This window comes from Chelonoidis abingdonii, chromosome 21 (genome assembly GCF_003597395.2).
Source record: "Chelonoidis abingdonii isolate Lonesome George chromosome 21, CheloAbing_2.0, whole genome shotgun sequence".
Lineage (NCBI taxonomy): Eukaryota > Metazoa > Chordata > Testudines > Testudinidae > Chelonoidis > Chelonoidis abingdonii.
Window position 1 is genome coordinate 7,904,870 of NC_133789.1, and position 20,252 is coordinate 7,925,121.

A 20,252-nucleotide genomic window follows, 5' to 3' on the forward strand; every position below is an offset into this window, starting at 1 on the left:
CAAGTTTCTTTAAGAGAAAGGAATTTGTCTCCAACCTCAGTCTTGGCGTCTGTGTTGATTCAATCCCCACACTGAGAAAACCCCCCCAGCCAGGATAATAATAGATTTGGAATTTTGTGCAAAGGTCTCGAGAGCACTTTGCAAACGGGAATGCCCAAGAGGCGCAGCGCATCAGGGTTACCCCACCCTACTGCCCGGCGGGACTGAGCCACAGAGTGGGGAACAGCTTTGGGCAAAGCTGGGACGAGAACCCAGGAGTACTACTTCTCTGGCACCTACTCTAAGCACGAAGCAGGAGCTTGACCCCTGAAATAAAACCCAGGAGTGCTGGCTCTCCGGCCCTGGTTCTAACCCACTAGCTGACCATTGCACCCTGCTTTTGAAACCCAGAGCGCTCCAGGTCCTGCTCCCTAAAAGCCCAGGGAAGAAATCCAGCCTGCAAGCGGCATCAGGTGCAGAATCCTGGTTTTCAAAGAGATCCCCACTGAACAGCCACCTCCAGAAACCTGTACTCGTGCTGGGCGTAGACCAGGAGTAGGCAACCTATGGCTCGGGTGCCAAAGGCGGCACACGAGCAGATTTTCAGCAGCACTCACACTGCCCGGGTCCTGGCCACCAGTCCAGGGGGCTCTGCATTTTAATTTAATTTTAAATGAAGTTTCTTAAACATTTTAAAAGCCTTATTTACTTAGGCACAACAATAGTTTAGCTATATATCACAGACTTATAGAAAGAGACCTTCTAAAAATGTTAAAATGTATGACTGGCACGCGAAACCTTAAATCAGAGGGAATAAATGAAGACTTGGCACAGCACTTCTGAAAGGTTGCCGACCCCTGGCATAGACCCTTTTGCACTATCCCTTACAGCACCCCCTACTGGGACAGGCTGGGTGCTCCCCTCATCAGGGCTACCCTCCCTCCCACTGCGCCCCCTGCTAGGGGAGACAGGGACTGCGAAAAGACGAGTTTACAAAGCTCAGATTTTCTTGAAGGAAGGTGCAAATCCCTCCTGCGTTTCTCCCTCCCAGGTGTGCCCCACCCCTGGGCAGTCAGAAGCGCAGGGAAGTCTCGGCTGCGCCTGGATGCGAGGGACACTCCTCAAGGGTGGCAGGTGCTCTGGGGACAGGGATTTACGTAGGTAGGAAGCCCCTAAAAACAGGCTCTCACTGCTTTAATTGGGACCATGGGGACCTCACACCCAACACTTGCAAGCCATTAATTTTCTACTCCAAGGAGATGGTGCAATTCTTCTTGAGCAGCAGGGACAATAGCCAGCTGCAAGTGCCCAAGGAAACAGCTCTGAGGACTGCTCAGAGAGGGTCTGGAAGGCCAGCGGGGAGGCTGCTGGCAGGAGCCTCCTCTCCATGGAGCAGTGAGAGCAGGGCAAGCCTCTGTAGGGAGGGCTCAGAGCCAGAACCACTCTGTGCAGGGAAGCGAACCAGGATGCTCCTTCCTCCTGAAATTTCCCCCTCCTCCAAAAGACCTGTGAACATTGCAAACCCATCAGAGCCTGCTCCAGCCAGGCAGGCCGGGGTGTAGGGAGAGGTCCAGGGGAGGATGGGGAGCAGATAAAGACACACACAGCATTTCCCCCAATGATCTGAAAGCCCCTTGACAAAAGCATGAAAATATTATGCACAGAAAGGGACCTGCCCCAGGTCACACAGCGCATGAGTGGCAGAGCTGGTCCTCCTGCCTAACTCTAGCCACTAGCCCACACTCTCCCACATCCTGAGTCCCAGTCCTTCTATGAATAAGGCCGCTTATTTCTATGCTTAAATGGGAAATTGACCTCCCGGGGGGGGGGGGGGGCTTAATAGTCGAGCCGGAGCAGGTCGGGGGGAATCTAGCCCCAATTGCGGGTGCTGAACACTTAAGAAAATTCTGCATTGGATGGCCCTGTGCCTTGGTTTCCCCACCTGTAAAACAGAGGTGAGACAGTGCAAAGCAGCTGCGAGGTGCTCAGATTTAAAAGTTTATTAGAAAATATTTAAATAAAGACGATACAAAGAGTTTGACGTGTCAGTCATTAGCTAGCGGGGGCAACATACAGAGTATTACTACAGGAAAGAAACCCAAATTCCTAACCAGACAGCAAGTCTCATGTCACTCACAGTGACCTGGATGGGAGACGGAGCAGGCCCAGAGAGCCGCTTGGCCATTTTAGCTGCAGCGGAAGCCCCTCCCCGCAGGCCCACAAGCCCAGCTGGGATGCTACGTCAAGCCGCAGATGCTCAGGTTCCTACTCAAGAAAGGGGGTTTCTTCCCCGTCCTCGCAGACAGGCTGGCAGCGGGCAAGGTCTGCCATGCTGAGCATTCCTAGCAGTGCCCAGGCCGCAGGGCCACTGGCCGAGGTGAGCCACGCAGCCCCAGAATCAACGCTGTGTCCCAATTACAGGGAGTGAGAGCGGGCTGGGGAGGGATGCCCCGAGGGAGCCTCTGGTTGAAGGCAGCCATCCAGCGCCTGGGCTCCTAACAGCCGCCCAGAGGTCACTCAGCGCCCCAGCCATGTTGGTCTCCAAGCACCCACTGCTGGACTCCCAATATCCCTGTGATGGAGGAGAGCGGATCTCTCAGCTTGCCCAAGGTCAGTGGCAAACCCTTGAGGTCCAGCCTGGGGCCCTCTCCTCCCTCACAGCTGGGAAGGCTGGTGCCAGTAAGGACTAGGAATCTCACTAGCACCCCAGGGCCAGCTCCCCAGCTGGTGGCCAGGAGCACAGATTCACTGCAGGGCACGGGGCTCTCCCCGGCCCCACCACTCTGCCACTGAAACGTCTCCCCTGCTGAGTGAAGGGTCCGAACCAAACCCTGGCCAGAACCCTGGCCCCCTCAGGGCCCTGAGCTAGGCAACAGGGATCCCCGGGACCGCTCAGGGCTGAGCAGACACAGCTGATTGCAGCACCACCAGTGGGGTTTAAAAACTGCAGCCTGACACCGGCGTTACAGGGGATTTTACGCTTGCCTGCAAGGTGCCCCTGTTTCCAGCTCGGAGGAAGTTTTCTCCAGACCACAACGGGCCTTGAGGGCAGCCGCCAGCTCACACTGGACCCATCCAGTTCCCTCCCCGGCTGAGACTGGATTCCCCATCCTGCATGTCCCCTGCAGCAGCCACGTCTGCTCAGGCTGGGGCGATACCTTCCCCGGCCCATCCGGGAGGGCTTAGAAACTCTCACGCCTCAAGCCTCGTTTACACCGAAATCACAAGACCTTATCGAGTCAAACTGGTTTGTAAACTGGCTGGCTAAGTGGGGCCGCCCTGCGTGGACACTGCCCTCGGGTGAAGAGCCATGTAGCTACGGCTGGATGGCCAGGAGGCAGTGCATAAAGCGTGGTTGGCCTTGTGGTTAAAAACCTTGGCCTCAAACTTGGAAGACGGAGCGTCCTATCCCTGCCACAGACTCCCTGCGTGTCCTGGGGCGAGTCACTTCACCTCTCAGCTCCCCATACAACGGCTAGTCCTGTCTCCCAATGTTTAGATCACAAATTCCCTAGGGCAGGGGCTGTCTTTTGCCAGGCATATGTACAGCACCAGGCACACGGGGCCGTGATCTCGGCTGGGGACACTAGAGGTTACCCCGGGCGAGAACATGGAGGTTAGTGGCTCAGCACGGGCATCCGGAGACTGGGTGGGCTCAAAATCTTGTCTCCAACACGCAGAGTGGGATGATTAACTGATCTGTGCCTCCCAGACCCCTATACCGGGCTAAAGAAATAACCAGTACAGCTAAGGCGGGTGAGCCTGCTCTACCTCTCCTTCCCAGCCAGCTGCCTGGCAGGGCCATGGCACAGCACGAGCGCAGCTTCCTTCCCTCAACACACCCAGATGCCAGGCTCCGGAGCAGAATGGGATTAGAGCAGCGCTTGCTGGAGGGTGTTAAAGCCAAGCTGGCAGTGAAAAGCAGCTTAAAACTCAGCTCTAAAAATACCCAGCCCGGTATTCTTAGCCGTTGGCATGCCTTCGATAGTGCCCTCCATGAGCACGTCGCCACCGGGAATAGCCGGACTGAGAAATCAGGGAGCTGAGCTGCAGTAACCAGAGCGAGCCCACTACTGCCGCTGGCACCGGCTGCCCAGGGAGCTCTGGCGAGGAGTGTAGTAAAGATGGCCACAGAGGGCCCACGTATACCAGGAGTGAGCTCCACCCAGGCCTCTGGACTCACGCCGGGGCGAGCGAGAGGGGAATCACGCTCAGGGGATCAGTCTTTGTCAACCCCACCCCAACTGCCCCAGAAGTGCCCTTCCTGCCCGCAACAGGGGGGAGTCTGGGGGGATCTCATGTCTGTAAGACACAAGAGGGTGGAAACTCAGGCGAGGAAGGGGGCTTGGGTCTCAGGAGACCTGGTGGCCCTGGACCAGCAAGGCTGGTGCCAGCAAGGACTAGGAATCTCACTAGAGCCCCAAGGCCAGCTCCCCAGCGGGTGGCCAGGAGCACAGATTCACTGCAGGGCACGGGGTGACTTTAGAGTCACACAAGGGTAGATTTTCACGAAGGCTGGGGCCTCATTTTCCAGAGAACAGGGCCTGCTGGGACAGAGGCGACACCGTGGCTGCCGCCAGGGGCTGAGGATTTCTGAAAATCTGGACCCAACTGTGGGGGGGGGGCTGAGTCCTTCAAAACCCAGCCCTTAACCTCTCTGGGCCTCTGGGTCCCATAATCCCTCCCTGGTGTCCGCCCGTAAGCTCCCAGGGGCCGGTGCTCTCTCACTACATCTCTGCAGTACCTGGCACACTCTCGGGGGAAGCCCTGGGAGCTGCTTCGTTTCAAACCCCCAGTGAGAGCTAGTGAAAATCACCACAGCATCTCTGCTGCAGGATGCTCTGAACTTGCCTGGATTAGTCCAGACTCCAGCGGAGGGTCCTTAATGAGGACTGGTACCTTGGGAGTGTTTTGGGGAAAGGCAGGAGGAGCAGTGACTGGTTTCAATTATAAATCCAAACCTCTCTCACCTCCCACACACAGGCTAGACCAGGATAAGTGGGGCACCCTAGAGACAGCCTGACTTAGACAGGCAAAGACCATCTCTTACGCCGCGCTTGTACGATGCGGCCTCGAACCCGGATCGGGACCCTGAGGTGGCATCGAAATATAAATTGTTAACAGGTCAGAGCACAGGCGGTTTTTCCCTCTCCTGTCTCTGCTCCTTCAGTCAGTCTCATCTCTGCATTTCTCTCTCTCCTGTTTTCGGATCCATTTCCCCTCCAGCAATTTTCTCCCCTTCCCCTGCTGTCACAGACTCCCCTCTTGCCCCCAAGGACAACGTGAGCCCAATAATATTCAGGGCGGCATCACAAGTACCCAGCCTGGGCTGGCTTTGCAATCCAGCACCCCGGGGTGGCTGGGCCCTAGCTTTGAAAGCTGTCTGGGGGGAGAAAAGCCATTTCAACCTGACTGGCGGCACAGTCAGAATCAGCAAGTGAAAGCGTCCAGGCTCCAGCCTGAAATAAACGATACACGACATCACCCCACTTAGGAGAGCCTGCAGAGCTAATGGGCTATTGATTCAGCATGAGCCACACAGCACAGTGGGCAGATTCCCCAGTTATCAAAGCCCCCAGCTGGACATATCTAGGAGTCGCATTACTTTTATTCCAGGAGCACCACGGTCCCAGTCAAAACCAGGGCCCTCCGTGCTGGGCGCTGCATAGACACCCGGTGAGAAAGAGCCCTGCCCGGGAGAGCTCCTGCTTGAAAACAGGGTGGTACAGAGAGGTTAAAGTGACTGGCCCAAGATCACCCAGCAAGTCAGTGGCAGAGGTGGGACTGGAACCCAGGTCTGAGGACCCCTTGTCTGGTTACCCTCCCCCTGACATGCCCATTTTTTCTCCCTTACAGGGCAGGGCTGAATCATGTGTCCTGCGTCCAGGGGACACACCCAGACAGCTCTGCGGAGGGGCTTGGATTGCCCTGCCCCAGCCCTGATAAGCAGCGAGGATAACAGCAGACCGGACAGTGTGCCCACTGCAATCCCACAGGCTGTGAAACCAGCACAGGGCTTTTCCCAAGGCAACAGCCTCACACACATTCAGCAGCGTAAAAGCCAGCAGGGTTTTCACAGCGACAAAAGTCTCTGCTGTGAAACGCAGCCCTTGGCTCCCTCGGCTATGAAATGGGAATTTCATCAGCTTGGACGGTGGATCTTTCAGCACCGCCCGTTATGGTTTGGTTTTTTTCCCCCTTTGCATCCACTAGCATCTCAGCTCCCCGGATGTTGGGAGAGAGCAGGCTAGCCAGGGATACAAGCTAGCAGACACTCATAGATTAATCCTTTGCAGTCTGTACACACGTGTCTGTCTGTCTGCAAATTGCCATGATGAGTTAATTCCCTGCTTGCAAATTTCAATACTTGGCAGTTCTCAGCGACAGAGCTCAGAGCACTTTTGAAGGGTAGCTCAGTACCACTAGCCGCTATCAGGCAGAGGAGAGAGAGTACAGCCTAGTGGGCGGCATACGCCAGGAGACCCAGGTTCCGTTCCCAGCTCTTCCACTGAGCTGATGAGTGACTTCCGGCAAGTCATCTCCCCTCCCACCCCGCAGCCGTCTTGTCTGCTTAGCATACGAACTCTCTGCGGCCAAGGCCACCTTTCACTGTGTGTTTGTACAGAGCCAAGCACAATCAGGCCTTTAGGTACTTCTGTAACATAAACAAGAGATGGGGAAACTGAGGCACAGAGAGGCCAAATGACTTGCCCCAGACCACACAGTGAGTCAGTGGCCAGAAATGGAACCTAGGTCTCCTGGTTTTTAGTACCACACGCCAGGACCCAGTTCCTAGCCTGCAGTACTTCTTATTGTCCACCATTCCCAACCTCTACCAAGATACTAACCCTGACCAGCAAGATGCTCCGCTACCCCAAACCTAGGTCTCTGCCTCGCGTGCTGTCTGCTCCTCCAAAACTAGCTCCGGACTCTGCCAGGAACAGTGTGGACCAAGATTTGGTGGGAACCATAGGATCCAATCCCCTTCCGACTCTTGTGTGTAGCATGCGAAGCGGCCTGCTGCCCTCCACCCCAGAGCTGGCTGCATTTTAGCTTTGATCAATTCTGAAGCAGTTTGGAGGAAAAGGCTGTAGAAACGCCATCTCAAAAGTGCCTCTAGTTTTGGGGGCCTCGGTTCTTGGGTGCCCCGATTTAAGACACAGAGGGTATCTCTACCCTGCACACTGGGCCCGGGTCTGTCGGACCCAGGTTTGTGGCCTTGGCATTTCCAACCTTGTGCCACAGTGTCCACACTGCATTTTAACCTGGGTTGGCAGTTGCTGGGCCTGGGGGTCTCAGCCCTGCTAACACACCCACACTGCAACACACGGACCTTCGGCCTCGGGTCTGTGACTGAAGCTGCGTGCACCCTGCAAAAGGATGGGGCTGGGACCCAGGCTCTGACAAGCCCCCCTAGCAGGGTTCTAGGCCCCATGTCCTGAGCAAGGCCGACGCTTCCATTTAGGCGACCGACCACTAGGATTTGGGGGGGCGACATTTTGCCGCCCTTGGTGGCAATTTGGCGGCAGGGGATCCTTCTGCGCTCCTTCTGCGCTCCTGGTGGTTGGTGGCAATTCTGCGGCGGGTCCTTCATTCGCTCCGGGACCCGCTGCCGAAATGCCCTGAAGACCGAGAGCAGGGAATGACCCCCGCCTAGGGCGCCAAAAACCCTGGCACCGCTGCTGGTCCTGAGTGCTCGCCGATCCAACTCAGCCTGAGGCGCGTGTGGACGGAACAGGGGCTTGGACTCAAACCCGAGTCTGGGCTTGGTGTGCAGCAGACGAACTCCAAGCGGGAACCGGGGTTAACTCTTTTGCCATCTTTCCTTTCACCTCCACAATGAAAGGGGAGAGGGACGGACTATCACTTGAAACGTCCCATGTGGAGTCTCCGGCCTTTCCCCCAGCTGCATGACCGCCTGTTTATTCCAGAAGGTTACAAGGTTTCTATTTGAAACATGTGTTTACATTCCACATTCCTCCCCCTCTAAAAAAAAATCCTTTATTAGCAGCCGTGGCATGGGCCGGCAATGCTGGGCGAGCGCCCTCGGAGATGCCAAGCCAGTGAGATGGCTGGAGTGGCCCTGCATTCCTGGCCCTATGGTTTTGCAGACAGGGTGACTCACGGCTGGCGAACGGCGACTCGTGCTCCTTTTAAACATTCCCACTGAGGGGCCGACGCGTGGGCTTCCCTTGGACACAAGCAGCAAGACGGGGGGGGTCTCCATGTCGCCCCCTCAGCCAGCGCTGCGTGATCAGAGGCACCGTGTCCATTTCCATGACCGGAGGGAACCCGTCCGGGGTATGCTTTGTAACTTCGCAGCTTAGCAGGGCTCAGAGACCGAACGCGCCCCCGTTCAGCATCTCCCCTGGGTGACACGCGCCGACCAGACCACAATCCAGCGTCCGCAGGTTGCTGTGCTCTGGGGAACTGCAGGCTGAACAGTTACAGGGCTGGACAAAGGCTGAGGCGCAGTGCGTGCGTGAGAAGCTCGCTTCTGCAGGCAGCAGTGGGGCAGGGCAGGGGACTGGGAGCACAGACCTCGGTTTAATCCCCAGCCCTGCCACTGCCTGGCTGTGTCTCTCTGGGCAAATTACTTTCCCTCCTTCGGCGAAAGGGGGAGAAGGGATCTCTGCCTCTCTTTGAGGCCTGTGGATGGACAGGGTCAGACCATATTGACCAGCTTCTGTCTACAGGGTGGCATGAGTTAAAGGGCAAACGCTGCTGTACAGATGTGAATGGGGGGGGCAGTTAAACTGTTTGCTTCGATTTTGTTGTCCCGGGAACGTGACTGACTGGTGGCTACTGATATTCTATCCAATAAAGCTCTAGGCAGGCTCCAGTTGGGACCACCTCCGTTCTTGGAGAAAACGGGGGTCCCTGCGTTACCCCTGAGCTGGCTGTGAAATCACATCTGATCGGAGCCCCCAAGCCGGGCGGCATTGTGACCTGGTGCACTCTGCTTTGGCCCATCCACCTCTCCATAGATGGAGAGGCAGATGGGTCAGACCTGACCCCGTGCGCCAGGTCACAATACTCGGAGCAAGGAACTGGGCCCAGACTCATGGGGCAGGAGCTGCCACTGTGAGGCGAGTGCAGATCAGTTTCACTCACTTTTCAGCACCTCCCACCACTACTGTCTCCTGTATATTGATGGAGCAAAAAAACCAACATTATTTGGTGACCGTTCTGTGGCTTACTGGTTCCCCCCGCATCCCTGCCATGAAATTTACTAAAAACTTCAGTGACAAAGTCATAACCTTGCCTAAGATGGATTTCTAGGTACATCTTTGCGTTCGCCTGCACACCAGAACCGTCTCACTTTGAAAGGACCAGGATCATGCTCACATCCCACCCCCAGCCCATCCTGAGAGTGTCTCCAGGAGACTCCGGTGATAACTGAACACGTGGCCACGGGACCATTGCGTCCAGCCTCTTGCGCAGCACAAGGCCACAGGAACATGAGAACGGCCAGACTGGGTCAAACCAAAGGTCCATCCAGCCCAGTATCCTGTCTACCGACAGTGGCCAATACCAGGTGCCCCAGAGGGAATGAACAGAACAGGGAATCATCAAGTGATCCATCCCCTGTCTCCCATTCCCAGCTTCTGGCTAACAGAGGCTAGGGACACCATCCCTGCCCATTCTGGATAACAGTCACTGATGGACCTATCCTCTAGGAACTTATCTAGTTCTGTTCTGAACCCTGTCATAGTCTTGGTCTTCACAACATCCTCTGGCGAGGAGTTCCACAGGTTGACTATGCATTGTGTGAAAAAAGCTCACCCTGCGAGTCCGGCATCAAAACCCATCACTTCCCATAGAGCCATAGTATCCAAGCGGAGTCCAACCAAATCCCAGCCAGGCCTCTTTACAACTTGTAGTAATCAGGCACCCGAATCCTGACACACGCATGCACACCAGCAAATCCTCCCAAAGCCAGGGGATCCGGCCAGCTGCAAACTCCACCAGGATTAGGTAACGCTGACACCCTCTCGCATGCTTACCCTCGTTATACACCTTCACTCATCCATTTGCCACGCCAGCCACTGACAGGCCAGCGCGTCTCCTAGCCCGTTGCGGACAGCTCTGCGCCATCACAAGGCGACGGGCTTCTGTGTTTCTCTCCCGCACCCCACGCCCCTCTGCTGATGCCCCCTCCCTCCCATTTCCTTTGCCCTACGAGCGCCAGCTCCAAATTCCATGTCCTGACTGACACAAGGGCATGGCTTCTTCGTGATGAGGGGAGGACAAAGAAGGGGGGGGATTTTGAGAGGAGGAAAGCTACAGGAGGGGCAGGGACAGCCCAGCGGTTCAGAGGCATCTCCCAGTCCAGGGAGGGAAGGAAGGAAGGCAGGAAAGCAGTCGTTGCTATTAACATCTCAGGTACCTGAAGGCAGCGGGGCTAAAATGGAAGCTGACGCTGCCCACTTGAAATCCGGTGCTGCAGGGGGCTCTGGCTGCAGAAGCCAGTTGCCAAAGGGCACTGAATGGACTACAGGCCAAACAGGAAGAGGGGAGAAATTAACTCCTTTCTGCCTTCAGAGGAGGATCGAAGATCTCAGGGAGCCAGAGGTGGGGGTGGTAAATCAGGGCAGAATGTCCCGGCATCCACCCACCCGCTCCGGTCACTGACAGATCAACCCTGCCTGCTCCCAGGGGCCCATGTTGGAAACTGACGTCCCAAGCGATCCTCATTCCTCAAGCACTGCTGGGGAGTTCGAAAGCCAGAGCCCCTCGCCCTGAGGTGGCCGGCAGCTAAATGAGTCCCTTCACGGGGAACGCTGGACAACGAGGCGTGCGCGTGAAGGGACGGGAGCCCCGCCCCGCTGAACACTCCAAGCCCTGGGCTCATTGACCCTCCGCGCAAAGTCACGCGTCGCTCCCACCCACAAACTTAACCTAAAGAAACCCAGCCCCCTCCACGGACACGCCGCGACGGATCGTGCTTCTCCCGCCAGGCTGCCACCTCTCCGGGCCAAAGATCATTTAGTGACCCATTCTGCAGCTGCCAGCTGTGCCATCTCAGAACCAAAACCACAGCACTGGGCACTGGTGCAGGCCACCACCCCCAAGGTCCCTATCCAGGGCCAGCTGTGTCCTGAGGACCCAATCCAAAGCCCACTGCAGTCACTGGGGCAGGAGGGAGTCCTGCCATACCCCAGGCTTAGATCAAGCTCTGAGAGGCAGCGGGGGCTGAATCCCTGTTGTGATGAGAGAGACAGCCGCTCACTTGTAAGGACTCAATGGAGCTATTCCGATTTACAGCAGCTGAGGATCTGGCCCAGGCTGACACCGCAGCTGGCTGGCTCAGGGACGTGGCAGGAGCTGGAATATCACAGGGCCGCCATGAAAATCAACCCATGCGCTGACGGCTACTGCCAGGGAAAGGAAAAGGCTGCTTGGCAGAAACACCTGCTGGCAGGTAAGTCTGTCCCATATTCCCAGGTTTTTATTCCGCTTCCGAGCCCCTTAACCCCAGAGCGAAGACGAAGTAGCCAAAGAAAAGCCACATGGCATTATGAAACCCTGACCATCTGCCTGGTGTAAACCCAACTCCAAGCAACTCCTGCATTGCCAGGAGCCGAGCGGGGCTTGGCACACATGGCAGGATTGTGCCCTAGGATTAGAATTCCCACGAGAGCTCAGCACCCAGAATTGGGGCCAGATTTCCAAATGGGCGGGTGGGGCACAGCTCCCTTTGGAAAACCTGCCCCGGCGCACCAGCACTGAGCCCTCGAAAACCAGCCCCCGGGCAATCTGATAAACCCGGCTCCATGTCTGCAACACTGGGGGCCCAATCCTACAAGAAGCACAGTGCCCTGCACCGATGGAGTGGCCCTTGGCAGGATCGGGCCCCCACCAACGCCAGAGGCGCCTCCCGCTCTGTGCTAGAAGCTCGGGGCAATCAACAGCGTTGCCAGGGCTGCATCAACGATCACGCAGCACTCACCTGCCACAGAGAGGCCATGGAGCGGAGTCCGCGAAAGGAGCTCCAACGACTGCTCGCGTCCGGATACCCCATCTGAAGAAAAACACGATTCGCTCTCGTAAATAGTCTGCAACATCGCGGGCAGTCCCAGTGCCCTGGACATGAGCAGCATGCCAGGACCAACTCTGACACCAGCTACCGCAGGGCCCGGCAAGGCAATTCACGCTGGCTCCCTTCCCTGTCCCACCTTCTCCTTACAAGCTGGCGCGGGGCAAGGGAGCTTTCCTTCGCCCAAGGAGGGAGGAGTCCGTCGTGCCGAATTTCAGCAGAAAACCATCAGACATCCCTCCCCCCCCCACACACCCCTACGAAGAGCAAAAGGCTGGGGGTCTTCTAGGAAAAGTTAAAGCATCCGAGTCAGCGAGCAGCGTTTGACAGCAACCTCAAAAAGATTCATCTGCTGGGCCAAAAAAATTAAAAAAAAATAAGATTCAAATCTTGCAACAACAACAAAAAAATCTGGTCAGTGTTTATGCCAACTGCAGACAGCAGAGGCTGGGCGTGGGAAGGGCCCGCTGTTCCGGAAGGGGGTCCAGCCGCTAGTCTAGAGAAGGAGGGTTTCACATCTCAAGGCTCTGTCTGATTCACTCCGGCAGGCAGCTCCCCGCCCGGGAGGAACGGCATGGATCAGGCATTTGCACAGGAACAGAGACGGGAACAGGCTCCCGGCGTTACCGAAACACGCCCGAGCTAAGATGTCCTGCGAAGCAGAAGGGCCTGGGCTTGCCCGCGAAGCCCACTGCTAATTGTGCCACCGACAATTCCCTTTAACTGATTTTTCTTCTCTCCCATCCTTTCCACCAAGGGAGACAGCAACTGCCCAGGGTGACCTGAAATAGAACTGGAGGGGAGGAGTCAGCTATAAATAGCCCAGTGCTCAGGGAACTGAATTGTTCCTGCCGAAGGGGTTGCCTAGCAGATGAAGCCTTTACCAAGGGGGTCAGTGGAATAGCTTTGGGGTGGGGGCTGAGAGCGCTGCCAAACCAAGCCAGGAGAGAGACAGATCTGACGGTGGGGCGGAAACATGAGAGGGGAGAGGCAAGGAAAAAGAGGGGCGGAGAGAACAAGTTAATGTCTATTCTTTGCCCCTAGTCTGAAACTGACTAGATCAGCGGAAGGTCTACAGGGGTTCTGACCCACGAACAGCATTTGCTACCCCTAGACCCCAACACTCAACTGTGACCCCCACCTTCCCACCCCCAGACAACCCTGACCAGCCCCTCTGCCCTCCAACCCCACCCTTCAACCCTGACCACCAGCCCCCAACCCCAGACCTGACCCCCACAACCCCAGACTGGAGAAAATGAATCCAATCTAAACAAATCCAAGAAACTAAACCCTCCCCCAGGTTTTGAGCCCCAAAAGGGAGACGGGCCAGAGACCCCACGAAATGCACCAGGGGCTTGGCTCTTGATTTGATGCGGAAGGTACTCAGATGCTACGGTGAGGGGCAGCAACAGAGACCCAACAGGCAGAGAGGAGGGACTAACAATAGCAAACGGGACTGGCTAACTAACCCTAACCCGGCTGCACTCCTGGGCAGTAGGTTTCATTCGCACAGGAAGGCTCTGTCTCCCCAAACAGCCTAACGTCCCCCGGCCCATGCTCCAACTCTACCCCCAGGTCCCAACCTGCCTGCCCGTCCCTTTGTGCCAGAGGCGGGGGAACGCAGCCTGGGGGCCGTGGCACACACCCAGGGCCGTGCCATGCCGCCCGTTCTCCCAGCATGCCTGCCACACCTCCTGCCTATCCACCTGCCCAGCACTGAGGTTGAGGGGACTGTGGCCGTCTGCCCACCCAGCACTGGGGCTGGCAGCTGGGCCGGGGGCACCTCCAGGGGTGAGGAGGCCAGCTGGCCAGAGGTCAGACCCGGTGGCGCGGCCTGTGACGTGGCCCAGCACTCCGGGGCCGGGGGGACTGGAGCTGCGCTGCCCGGCTCTTTAGTGCTCCAGGGGCGCTGGAAAGGGGTCAGCGGTCACAGTGGGGGCTGGGCTCGGGCAGGCGTGGAAGGGGTGGGTCTGGGGGGGCCTAGCCTCCCCAAGCCAGGGGTTTCACCTCCCACCCATGGCTGTACTTCGGGGCTAGTGAGGGCAGAGCAGGGCAGTGGCTAGGACCCAGGCCCTGGTGTTGGGGGAGGGGGGTTTGGTGGCCCTCGGTTGTTTGTTCTAAGCGATCATCTGATGGAACAAAAACAATCCTTGACAACGGGCCAGGAACCTCCGGCCCTAGCTGGGTCTCCAGGCAGGCACCCACAGCCAATGGCTGCTACTGAAAACTTAGGAGCCCGGCGCCCTCCCCCCAGCCAGGATGCAGGGGATAACACAGGGGCTTTGCTGTAGGAAGGAAGGTCCCCGTAGGGGAAGGCGGCTTTGCGTTCACTCCTTGCTCACCAGGCCAACCCCGGAGCCAAGCCACTCCCGGCTTCATTAAACCCGTGGCCAGGCCCTTTGCCAGTGAGCAGACCAGCCACAGGGAGCCTAGGGACACACCGGGCCGTGAGGGACGCAGCTGCTAAGCGTGGGAGCTTAGGAGCCAGCCTGGCCCTCAGCAGGGGCAGATCTGGGGCTCCAGAGCATCCCTCACCCTGCGTGGGGCTCAGAGCAATGGCAGTTCCTCCTCCCATTTAGCCACAGGGAGCACCCTGCAATCTGCTCCATGGCTTAGCCTGCACCCCCCTGGCCCTGCCAGCCTAACAGCCCGGAAGACTTTACCCCTCACATCTGGACACCACTGCACTGCGCAGCCTCTCCCAGAGGCCTGGACCAGGTCTCCCACCTCCCACTTCTTGGAGCCCACGGATTGCTGCAGCAGGAACAGCTCACGCCCTTATAACGGGCAGAAGCCCCCAGCTGGCAGAGCTCAAGCCGTGGCCCCTCCCCGGCCCCTTCCTGGCCCGCTGTCGTGGTAGGCGGGGGTCTGACAGTGAGCCGGTTCTTCTTCCTCTGCTGCCAGGGCTGTGCAGGGGGACAGGGCCAAGCCTGCACGGGATGCCCCAAATGCAGCTCCCCCCAGACTCCACTTCAATGCAGCCTTTTGCTTTTGTTTTGTTTTTGCACGGAAGGCCAGCTGGGGTGAGTAACTCAACCCACCGAGTAAGGCTTGCAAATGCTCCTTCCAAGAGGTCCTAATTGCCCCAGACGTTAATCCGCATCAGCGCTGCCAGAAATAATCCCCCAGGTTTTGCCAGGAAGGGAAAATCTCTGCGTGGAAATTAGGGGCCCTGGTAAGAGCAAGTCGGGATAGCAAGCGTGCGGCTCTCGCAGTGGCACCCACAAGGCAACGGGCCCCACCAGCAACCTGCCAGGGTGATCTGAGAAGCATCGTCACCTGGTCACCCCTGTCTACAGAACCCGGAGAGGTGCATGATGGGAAAGTTCCGGCCCTTGTTTCGCAGCATGCCTGAGCCACGGGGCCAAAATTACTCACAGGAGTCAAAAAATGCTCCTCCCCGCCCCAGTCCCAGGCTGAGGAGCCCCTGAAAAGCACCGCCCGGGAGGGAACGCATTGGGGGCTGGGCTCTAGCAACATCTTTTCTCCAGGGGTGAACTACTGGCTCACAGGCTCCTGGGAATTGGATGGGGTCCAATCCTCTGCTGGAGTAAATTGGTGCAGCACCGTTGATTCTTGTGGAGCAGGACGTGTTTACACCAGCACTGAATCTGGCCTCCTTGGGGCCTGTCATGGGGCCTGACCGGCCATAGGGGTTGTGATGCCGTACCGGGCCAAACGCACCATGAATGAAGTGGTTAGCACGGCTCCCGGCAGGGCAAACGCTGGGATCCTTGTGGCACATCCTGCAGCACCTTCCTATGAAGCCCGCAGGAGACCGGGTTGAGGCTCAGGGGAAGCCATGGGGACTTGGTGCCTCTCTCCTCTAGGTAACCACTCCGACTCCAAGCCAAAGTTGGGAGGGACCAAAAGTCGTTACCATGCACTGGCTGATGCGCTGTGCGAAATTAAGTGAGGCTCTTAGCGGATCAGCATCATGAAAACCAAAGACATCCCATACCCCACATTGGCCAGTGACTGTATGGGACAGGGAGACTTCACTCTCCCTCATCCACTGGGGTCCCCTCCAGGACCGAGGGCAGATATACTGGCGGGGGAAACTTGCTGTGCCGCTACCCTAATGCACCCGTCCAGTGGGATGCTGCACGCCACGCTGGTGGGCGGTCAGCACAATGTGATACTCACACAAGGCGCTGAGTACAGCAAAGCCAACCTCAAAGCGTCGCTCAGATCGAATTTGTACAGCGCCTGGCGCCAAGAGGGTCTGGCTCCATGACCGGGGCTCCTAGATGCCCAGGGTAATACAAATCAATAACAGTACCGTGGCCCCAGGACCCTTCTAGCAGAGCCCTGGGCGAAAATCCAGGTTGCCTAAATCAATACAGACAACCCATCACCCTCAATACCCACTGATCATTCCCATTCCCTGCCCCATCTTTCCCCCCACCCATCCCATGTTTCCTGCCCCAGACAACTGCCTAGACAGCAGATCCAGCCTGTGGCAAAGATGCCCATGGAAAAGACCCAGGGATCACCTTTCAGGGCCCCATACCCTGCGTGCTCCCAGGCTTGCCCAGGCTCCACGTTCTGCAGCGGTGTTTAAATTTCTGACCCGGCGCAGCAAAGGGGACACTGGTTTATCTATCAGTGTGTTAATCCGAACCCTAGACTTTTAATAGCAGGGTTATTTATGGGCTGTTCGCCTCCTCCCCCAGCAGCAGTGCACTTTTGGAGTTGACATCAGACAAGCTATTCCTGCGGCTGCAAACGGGCGGGAGGCCACAGGATATTTTCTCCCCTCAGTGCAGTTGACCCCGCGGCTCATGTCAAGTTCCAATGTTGCAACACAAGCGGCAGGCACGGCGCTCGGGATCGGTCCACCTGCCAGCTCTGGGGGGAAGGGGACACCATGCCCGTCCTGCAGCCACGCTTTGCACCTCAGCGGAGATCTTGGTAGGTTTCTCTCCTAAACTGCTCGTTGGCAGGGCAGAGCGGTTCCAGGCTAAACACTCAGTGCAGGGGAGTCTCGGTACAAGGCAGGGGGATAATGCAAAGCAGACCCAAACACCAGCCTCCATGGCAGGCTGCTCTGTTCAGCAGACTGTGCGTAACTGATGCGTGCAGCTCTGGGGCAGGCTGCATTCCAGGAGCTCAGTGCAATTCAATGGACCTCAGGGGCGAGCTTGGCTCTCGCAGTAGCCACATGGTCGGAGCATCACAGAATGAGCCCGCCAAGCTGCGGCCCAGGAAGCTATGTGGCGCAGGGTGGGCTGACCTTTTAAGGGCACTGCCTCTGGGTGACGGGGCTGAGGCCAGGGATCCGGCTACAGCCGGCAGGTCAGCTGGTCCTTGGATAAAAGGCCAAGACGCCACCCAGCTGGGAGCGAGCCATGCAGGGAAGGACCCCCAAGAGAGCCTGGGGCAGGGCAAAGGAGCCGATGGATGAGGAAACTTTTGCGAGCTAGAGAAATACAACTCCCCCCTAAAGAAATGGGCCTGAAATCCTGCTGCTGCTGAGATGTGATCTGTGGCTCTGACCAGCCCGCTGGCCTTATCGCTTCCCACCATTTGCCACCCTAGGGCAGAAAAGCACCAAGCAAACCCACAGCTACCACCAACTTCTACCTCTCAGGATCAGGCCCACAGTAACTGACCCGCGGAGCCCACGAGCCGGGTGCCCTCCTGGCCCAGGGATTTTCAAAGCTGCCCACTAGGACTTGGGAAGAGTCAAGAAGGGGTTAGAACATCCCCCCGCCCAACTCACTGCAGAGAGGCCAGCTGTTACTGGAGGCTCCAAATACTAGTTCCTTGGAGCTGGTGACTTGAGGGGTATCAGAGGCCCCCTCGATGTTTCACCCATCCCCACAGCCCTGTATGCTACTTCCCACATACACTCTGAGTCTGCACATCTTTTTCCCCCAGCTGGCCCCGCCCCGTCCTAACCAATTCCTCCCGCATGCCAAACACCCACTGGCCAGCTCGTTCGCCAGCCAAAACATGCTCTGGCACAAGGCACGGTTTGCCTGCAGAACTCACTGCCACTGGATACCATTGCAGCTGACCACCGAGGACAATCGCAAAAGGGATTTGAGAGCTGTATGCAGGATGACAGTCACCGCCCATACCGAAATAACCTGGCAAGCTTGGGAAAGAGCTGCACACGCTCCCGCTTCATGGACGAGGCGTAGGTGGTCAGGAGGAAAAATTCCCCGAGGGCAGGTCTGCCTCCTGCAAAGCTCTTTTCTCTAAGCAGGTGGCACCGCTGTTGAAGATGGGCTACTGGGTTGCATGAACCACAACATTAGAAAAACACAACCCACACTGAACTGCAACAGGCTAATCCCCCAGTGAAGATCAGAGCGCCCAGGTGGGTAAGGTGCGGGGCACTGGGATGCCCCAAGGCTCTGGCTCTCGCAGCTGGGGGGCGAGCGAGCTCACCCCACGCCGCTCCCATCTGCGGCAGGGAGAGGCGGCTTTCCAGACAAGTGGGATTTGCCTGTGAGCTACGAAAACAGTGTTCTAAAAATACAGCGCTGCGTTGAAAGGGGGAAGGGAAGAACCCGAACGGCCCTGGCAGGCAGCAAAAGCCACAGAGGACATCTGTATGAAAAAGGGACCCAGCCCCTGCTGCATCGATCCAGCCCCCCTAAAAAATACCCTGGAACTCCCAGCACCTGGGGTGCTCGCTCAGTCTGGAGCGGAAATATGGGACCATGGGGTTTATTTTATTTTTTTGCTCTTTTGTGGTTTTATGGAAAAGCAACCATGGGTGTGAGCCATCAAATCCAGAGCCTGATTTGAGTTGTCCCAAACTTCAGAGGGGTTTGGATTGGAGAGCTGGCCTTCGTGGGGTCCAGGGGTTGGAGGAAGGGGGACTGGGAGTTGGGACTCTTGGGTTCTAGGCCCAGCCCTGGGAAAGGAGTGGGGTTTAGCAGTTAGCACAAGGCTCTGGAGTTCAGGAATGGAGTTCAGGGGGAGTGGTGTCTAGTGGTTAGAGCAAGGGGGTTGGGAGGCAGGACTCCTAAGTTCAATTTCCAGCTCATGGACGGGAGTGTTGGTTAGTGGTAGAGCAAGAAGGTGGCCTTATGGAGCCCTGAATTCTATTCCCACAGGTCGCAATAGCCTAGTGGTCAGAGCAGAGGACTGGGCGTCAGGACTCCTGCGTTCTCTTCCTTGCTGCTCAACCTCGAGCAAGTCACTTCACCTCACTTACGTGCCTCAGTTTCCCCAAAGTGGGGACGATGCCGCTGACCCACCTTGGTGAAGTGCTTTGAGGTCTACATCTCATTGCTAGTTTGGCGATACATGAGGAGACCAGTTAGAACATCGAATGAACGGCAGCGTCCGGCAGCCTCTGACATGCACATCTCTAATGCACTGACCAGAAGCAAAGCGTGTTTGTTTCTGACAAGTTCAGGGAAGTCGGATTCGTAGGTGTCGGTTCCTATTGGTGTGGGCCGAGTTTTTACGTTCCTAGACTACGCCATCCCAGGCCCTGCTTTGAAGTGCAGGTCCCACCAAGCTGTGTCGCTGGCAGCCCAGATGTCACTGGAATTCCCACTGGATAAATTACAGGGTGGGTTTGACGACAATCCAGTAGCGATGAATATAGAACGGAGGACAACAGCTGGAAAAAGCCCACAGCTAACAAAACAACACACGTTAGCGGGCACTGGCTTGGAACCGACAGATCTCAAGAATCACTAGCTGGCTCAGCCAAATCTTTTGCTACGTAAATTACGCCAGGACAGATTCTCCTGCATGCTGGGGTGGATTGAAAACTGTTAAAATGACCGGCTCTCACTTTAATTTGGAAGGGGTTACCTGATCCTGCTGGCAGGCTAGGGCCTCTGTAGGGAAGCAGCCGTGTGAGCAGAGTCAGTTTGCAGAGAGGCAACCTGGCGTAAGGCGGCAGGAGCTGCGCCTCACGGCTTTAGGGAGCAGCCTGCTTCGTCTCCCTCTGATTGGGCTCTTGTGTGTTATCATTCTGAATTCTAAGAACTAAAGTTGTGTTATGTTCTGACAACATCCAGCAGCTTATGGGGGCCAGAGAATTCCCCGCAAAGAAGGATGGAGGGCCAACAATTAGCCATATGCTCCCCCAGTCACCTGCAGCTCCCAGTTCGGGGGCATGCCAGAGGTGGGGCCAGGTCACAGTACATCAGGGAAAAAAGGGGACTCATCCTTAGAGCAAATCCCTCTGGAGATTCTAGGCAGTGACAGTCACAGGCCGCCCTCGGGACTGCTCAGACTGACCCAGAAATCCAGGTAG

At 57.0% G+C, this 20,252-nt stretch overlaps 1 protein-coding gene across 12 annotated transcripts in view; it reads right to left on the bottom strand.

Annotated features, from left to right (window-relative positions):
• Positions 1 to 20,252, bottom strand: part of HDAC5 (histone deacetylase 5) — a 109,331-nt gene that overhangs the window by 59,295 nt on the left and 29,784 nt on the right. For 6 of the 12 annotated variants that reach the window (XM_032791527.2, XM_075059610.1, XM_032791528.2 and 3 more), the window contains exon 3: positions 11,933 to 12,004. The exons of 3 other annotated variants lie outside the window; for them this stretch is intronic. In XM_032791527.2, the coding sequence (XP_032647418.1) occupies positions 11,933 to 12,004 (72 nt within the window). Of the gene's footprint in view, positions 1 to 11,932; positions 12,156 to 20,252 lie in introns of those variants that run through there. 3 more of the 12 variants (XM_075059613.1, XM_032791525.2, XM_032791524.2) reach the window with 3 other exon arrangements.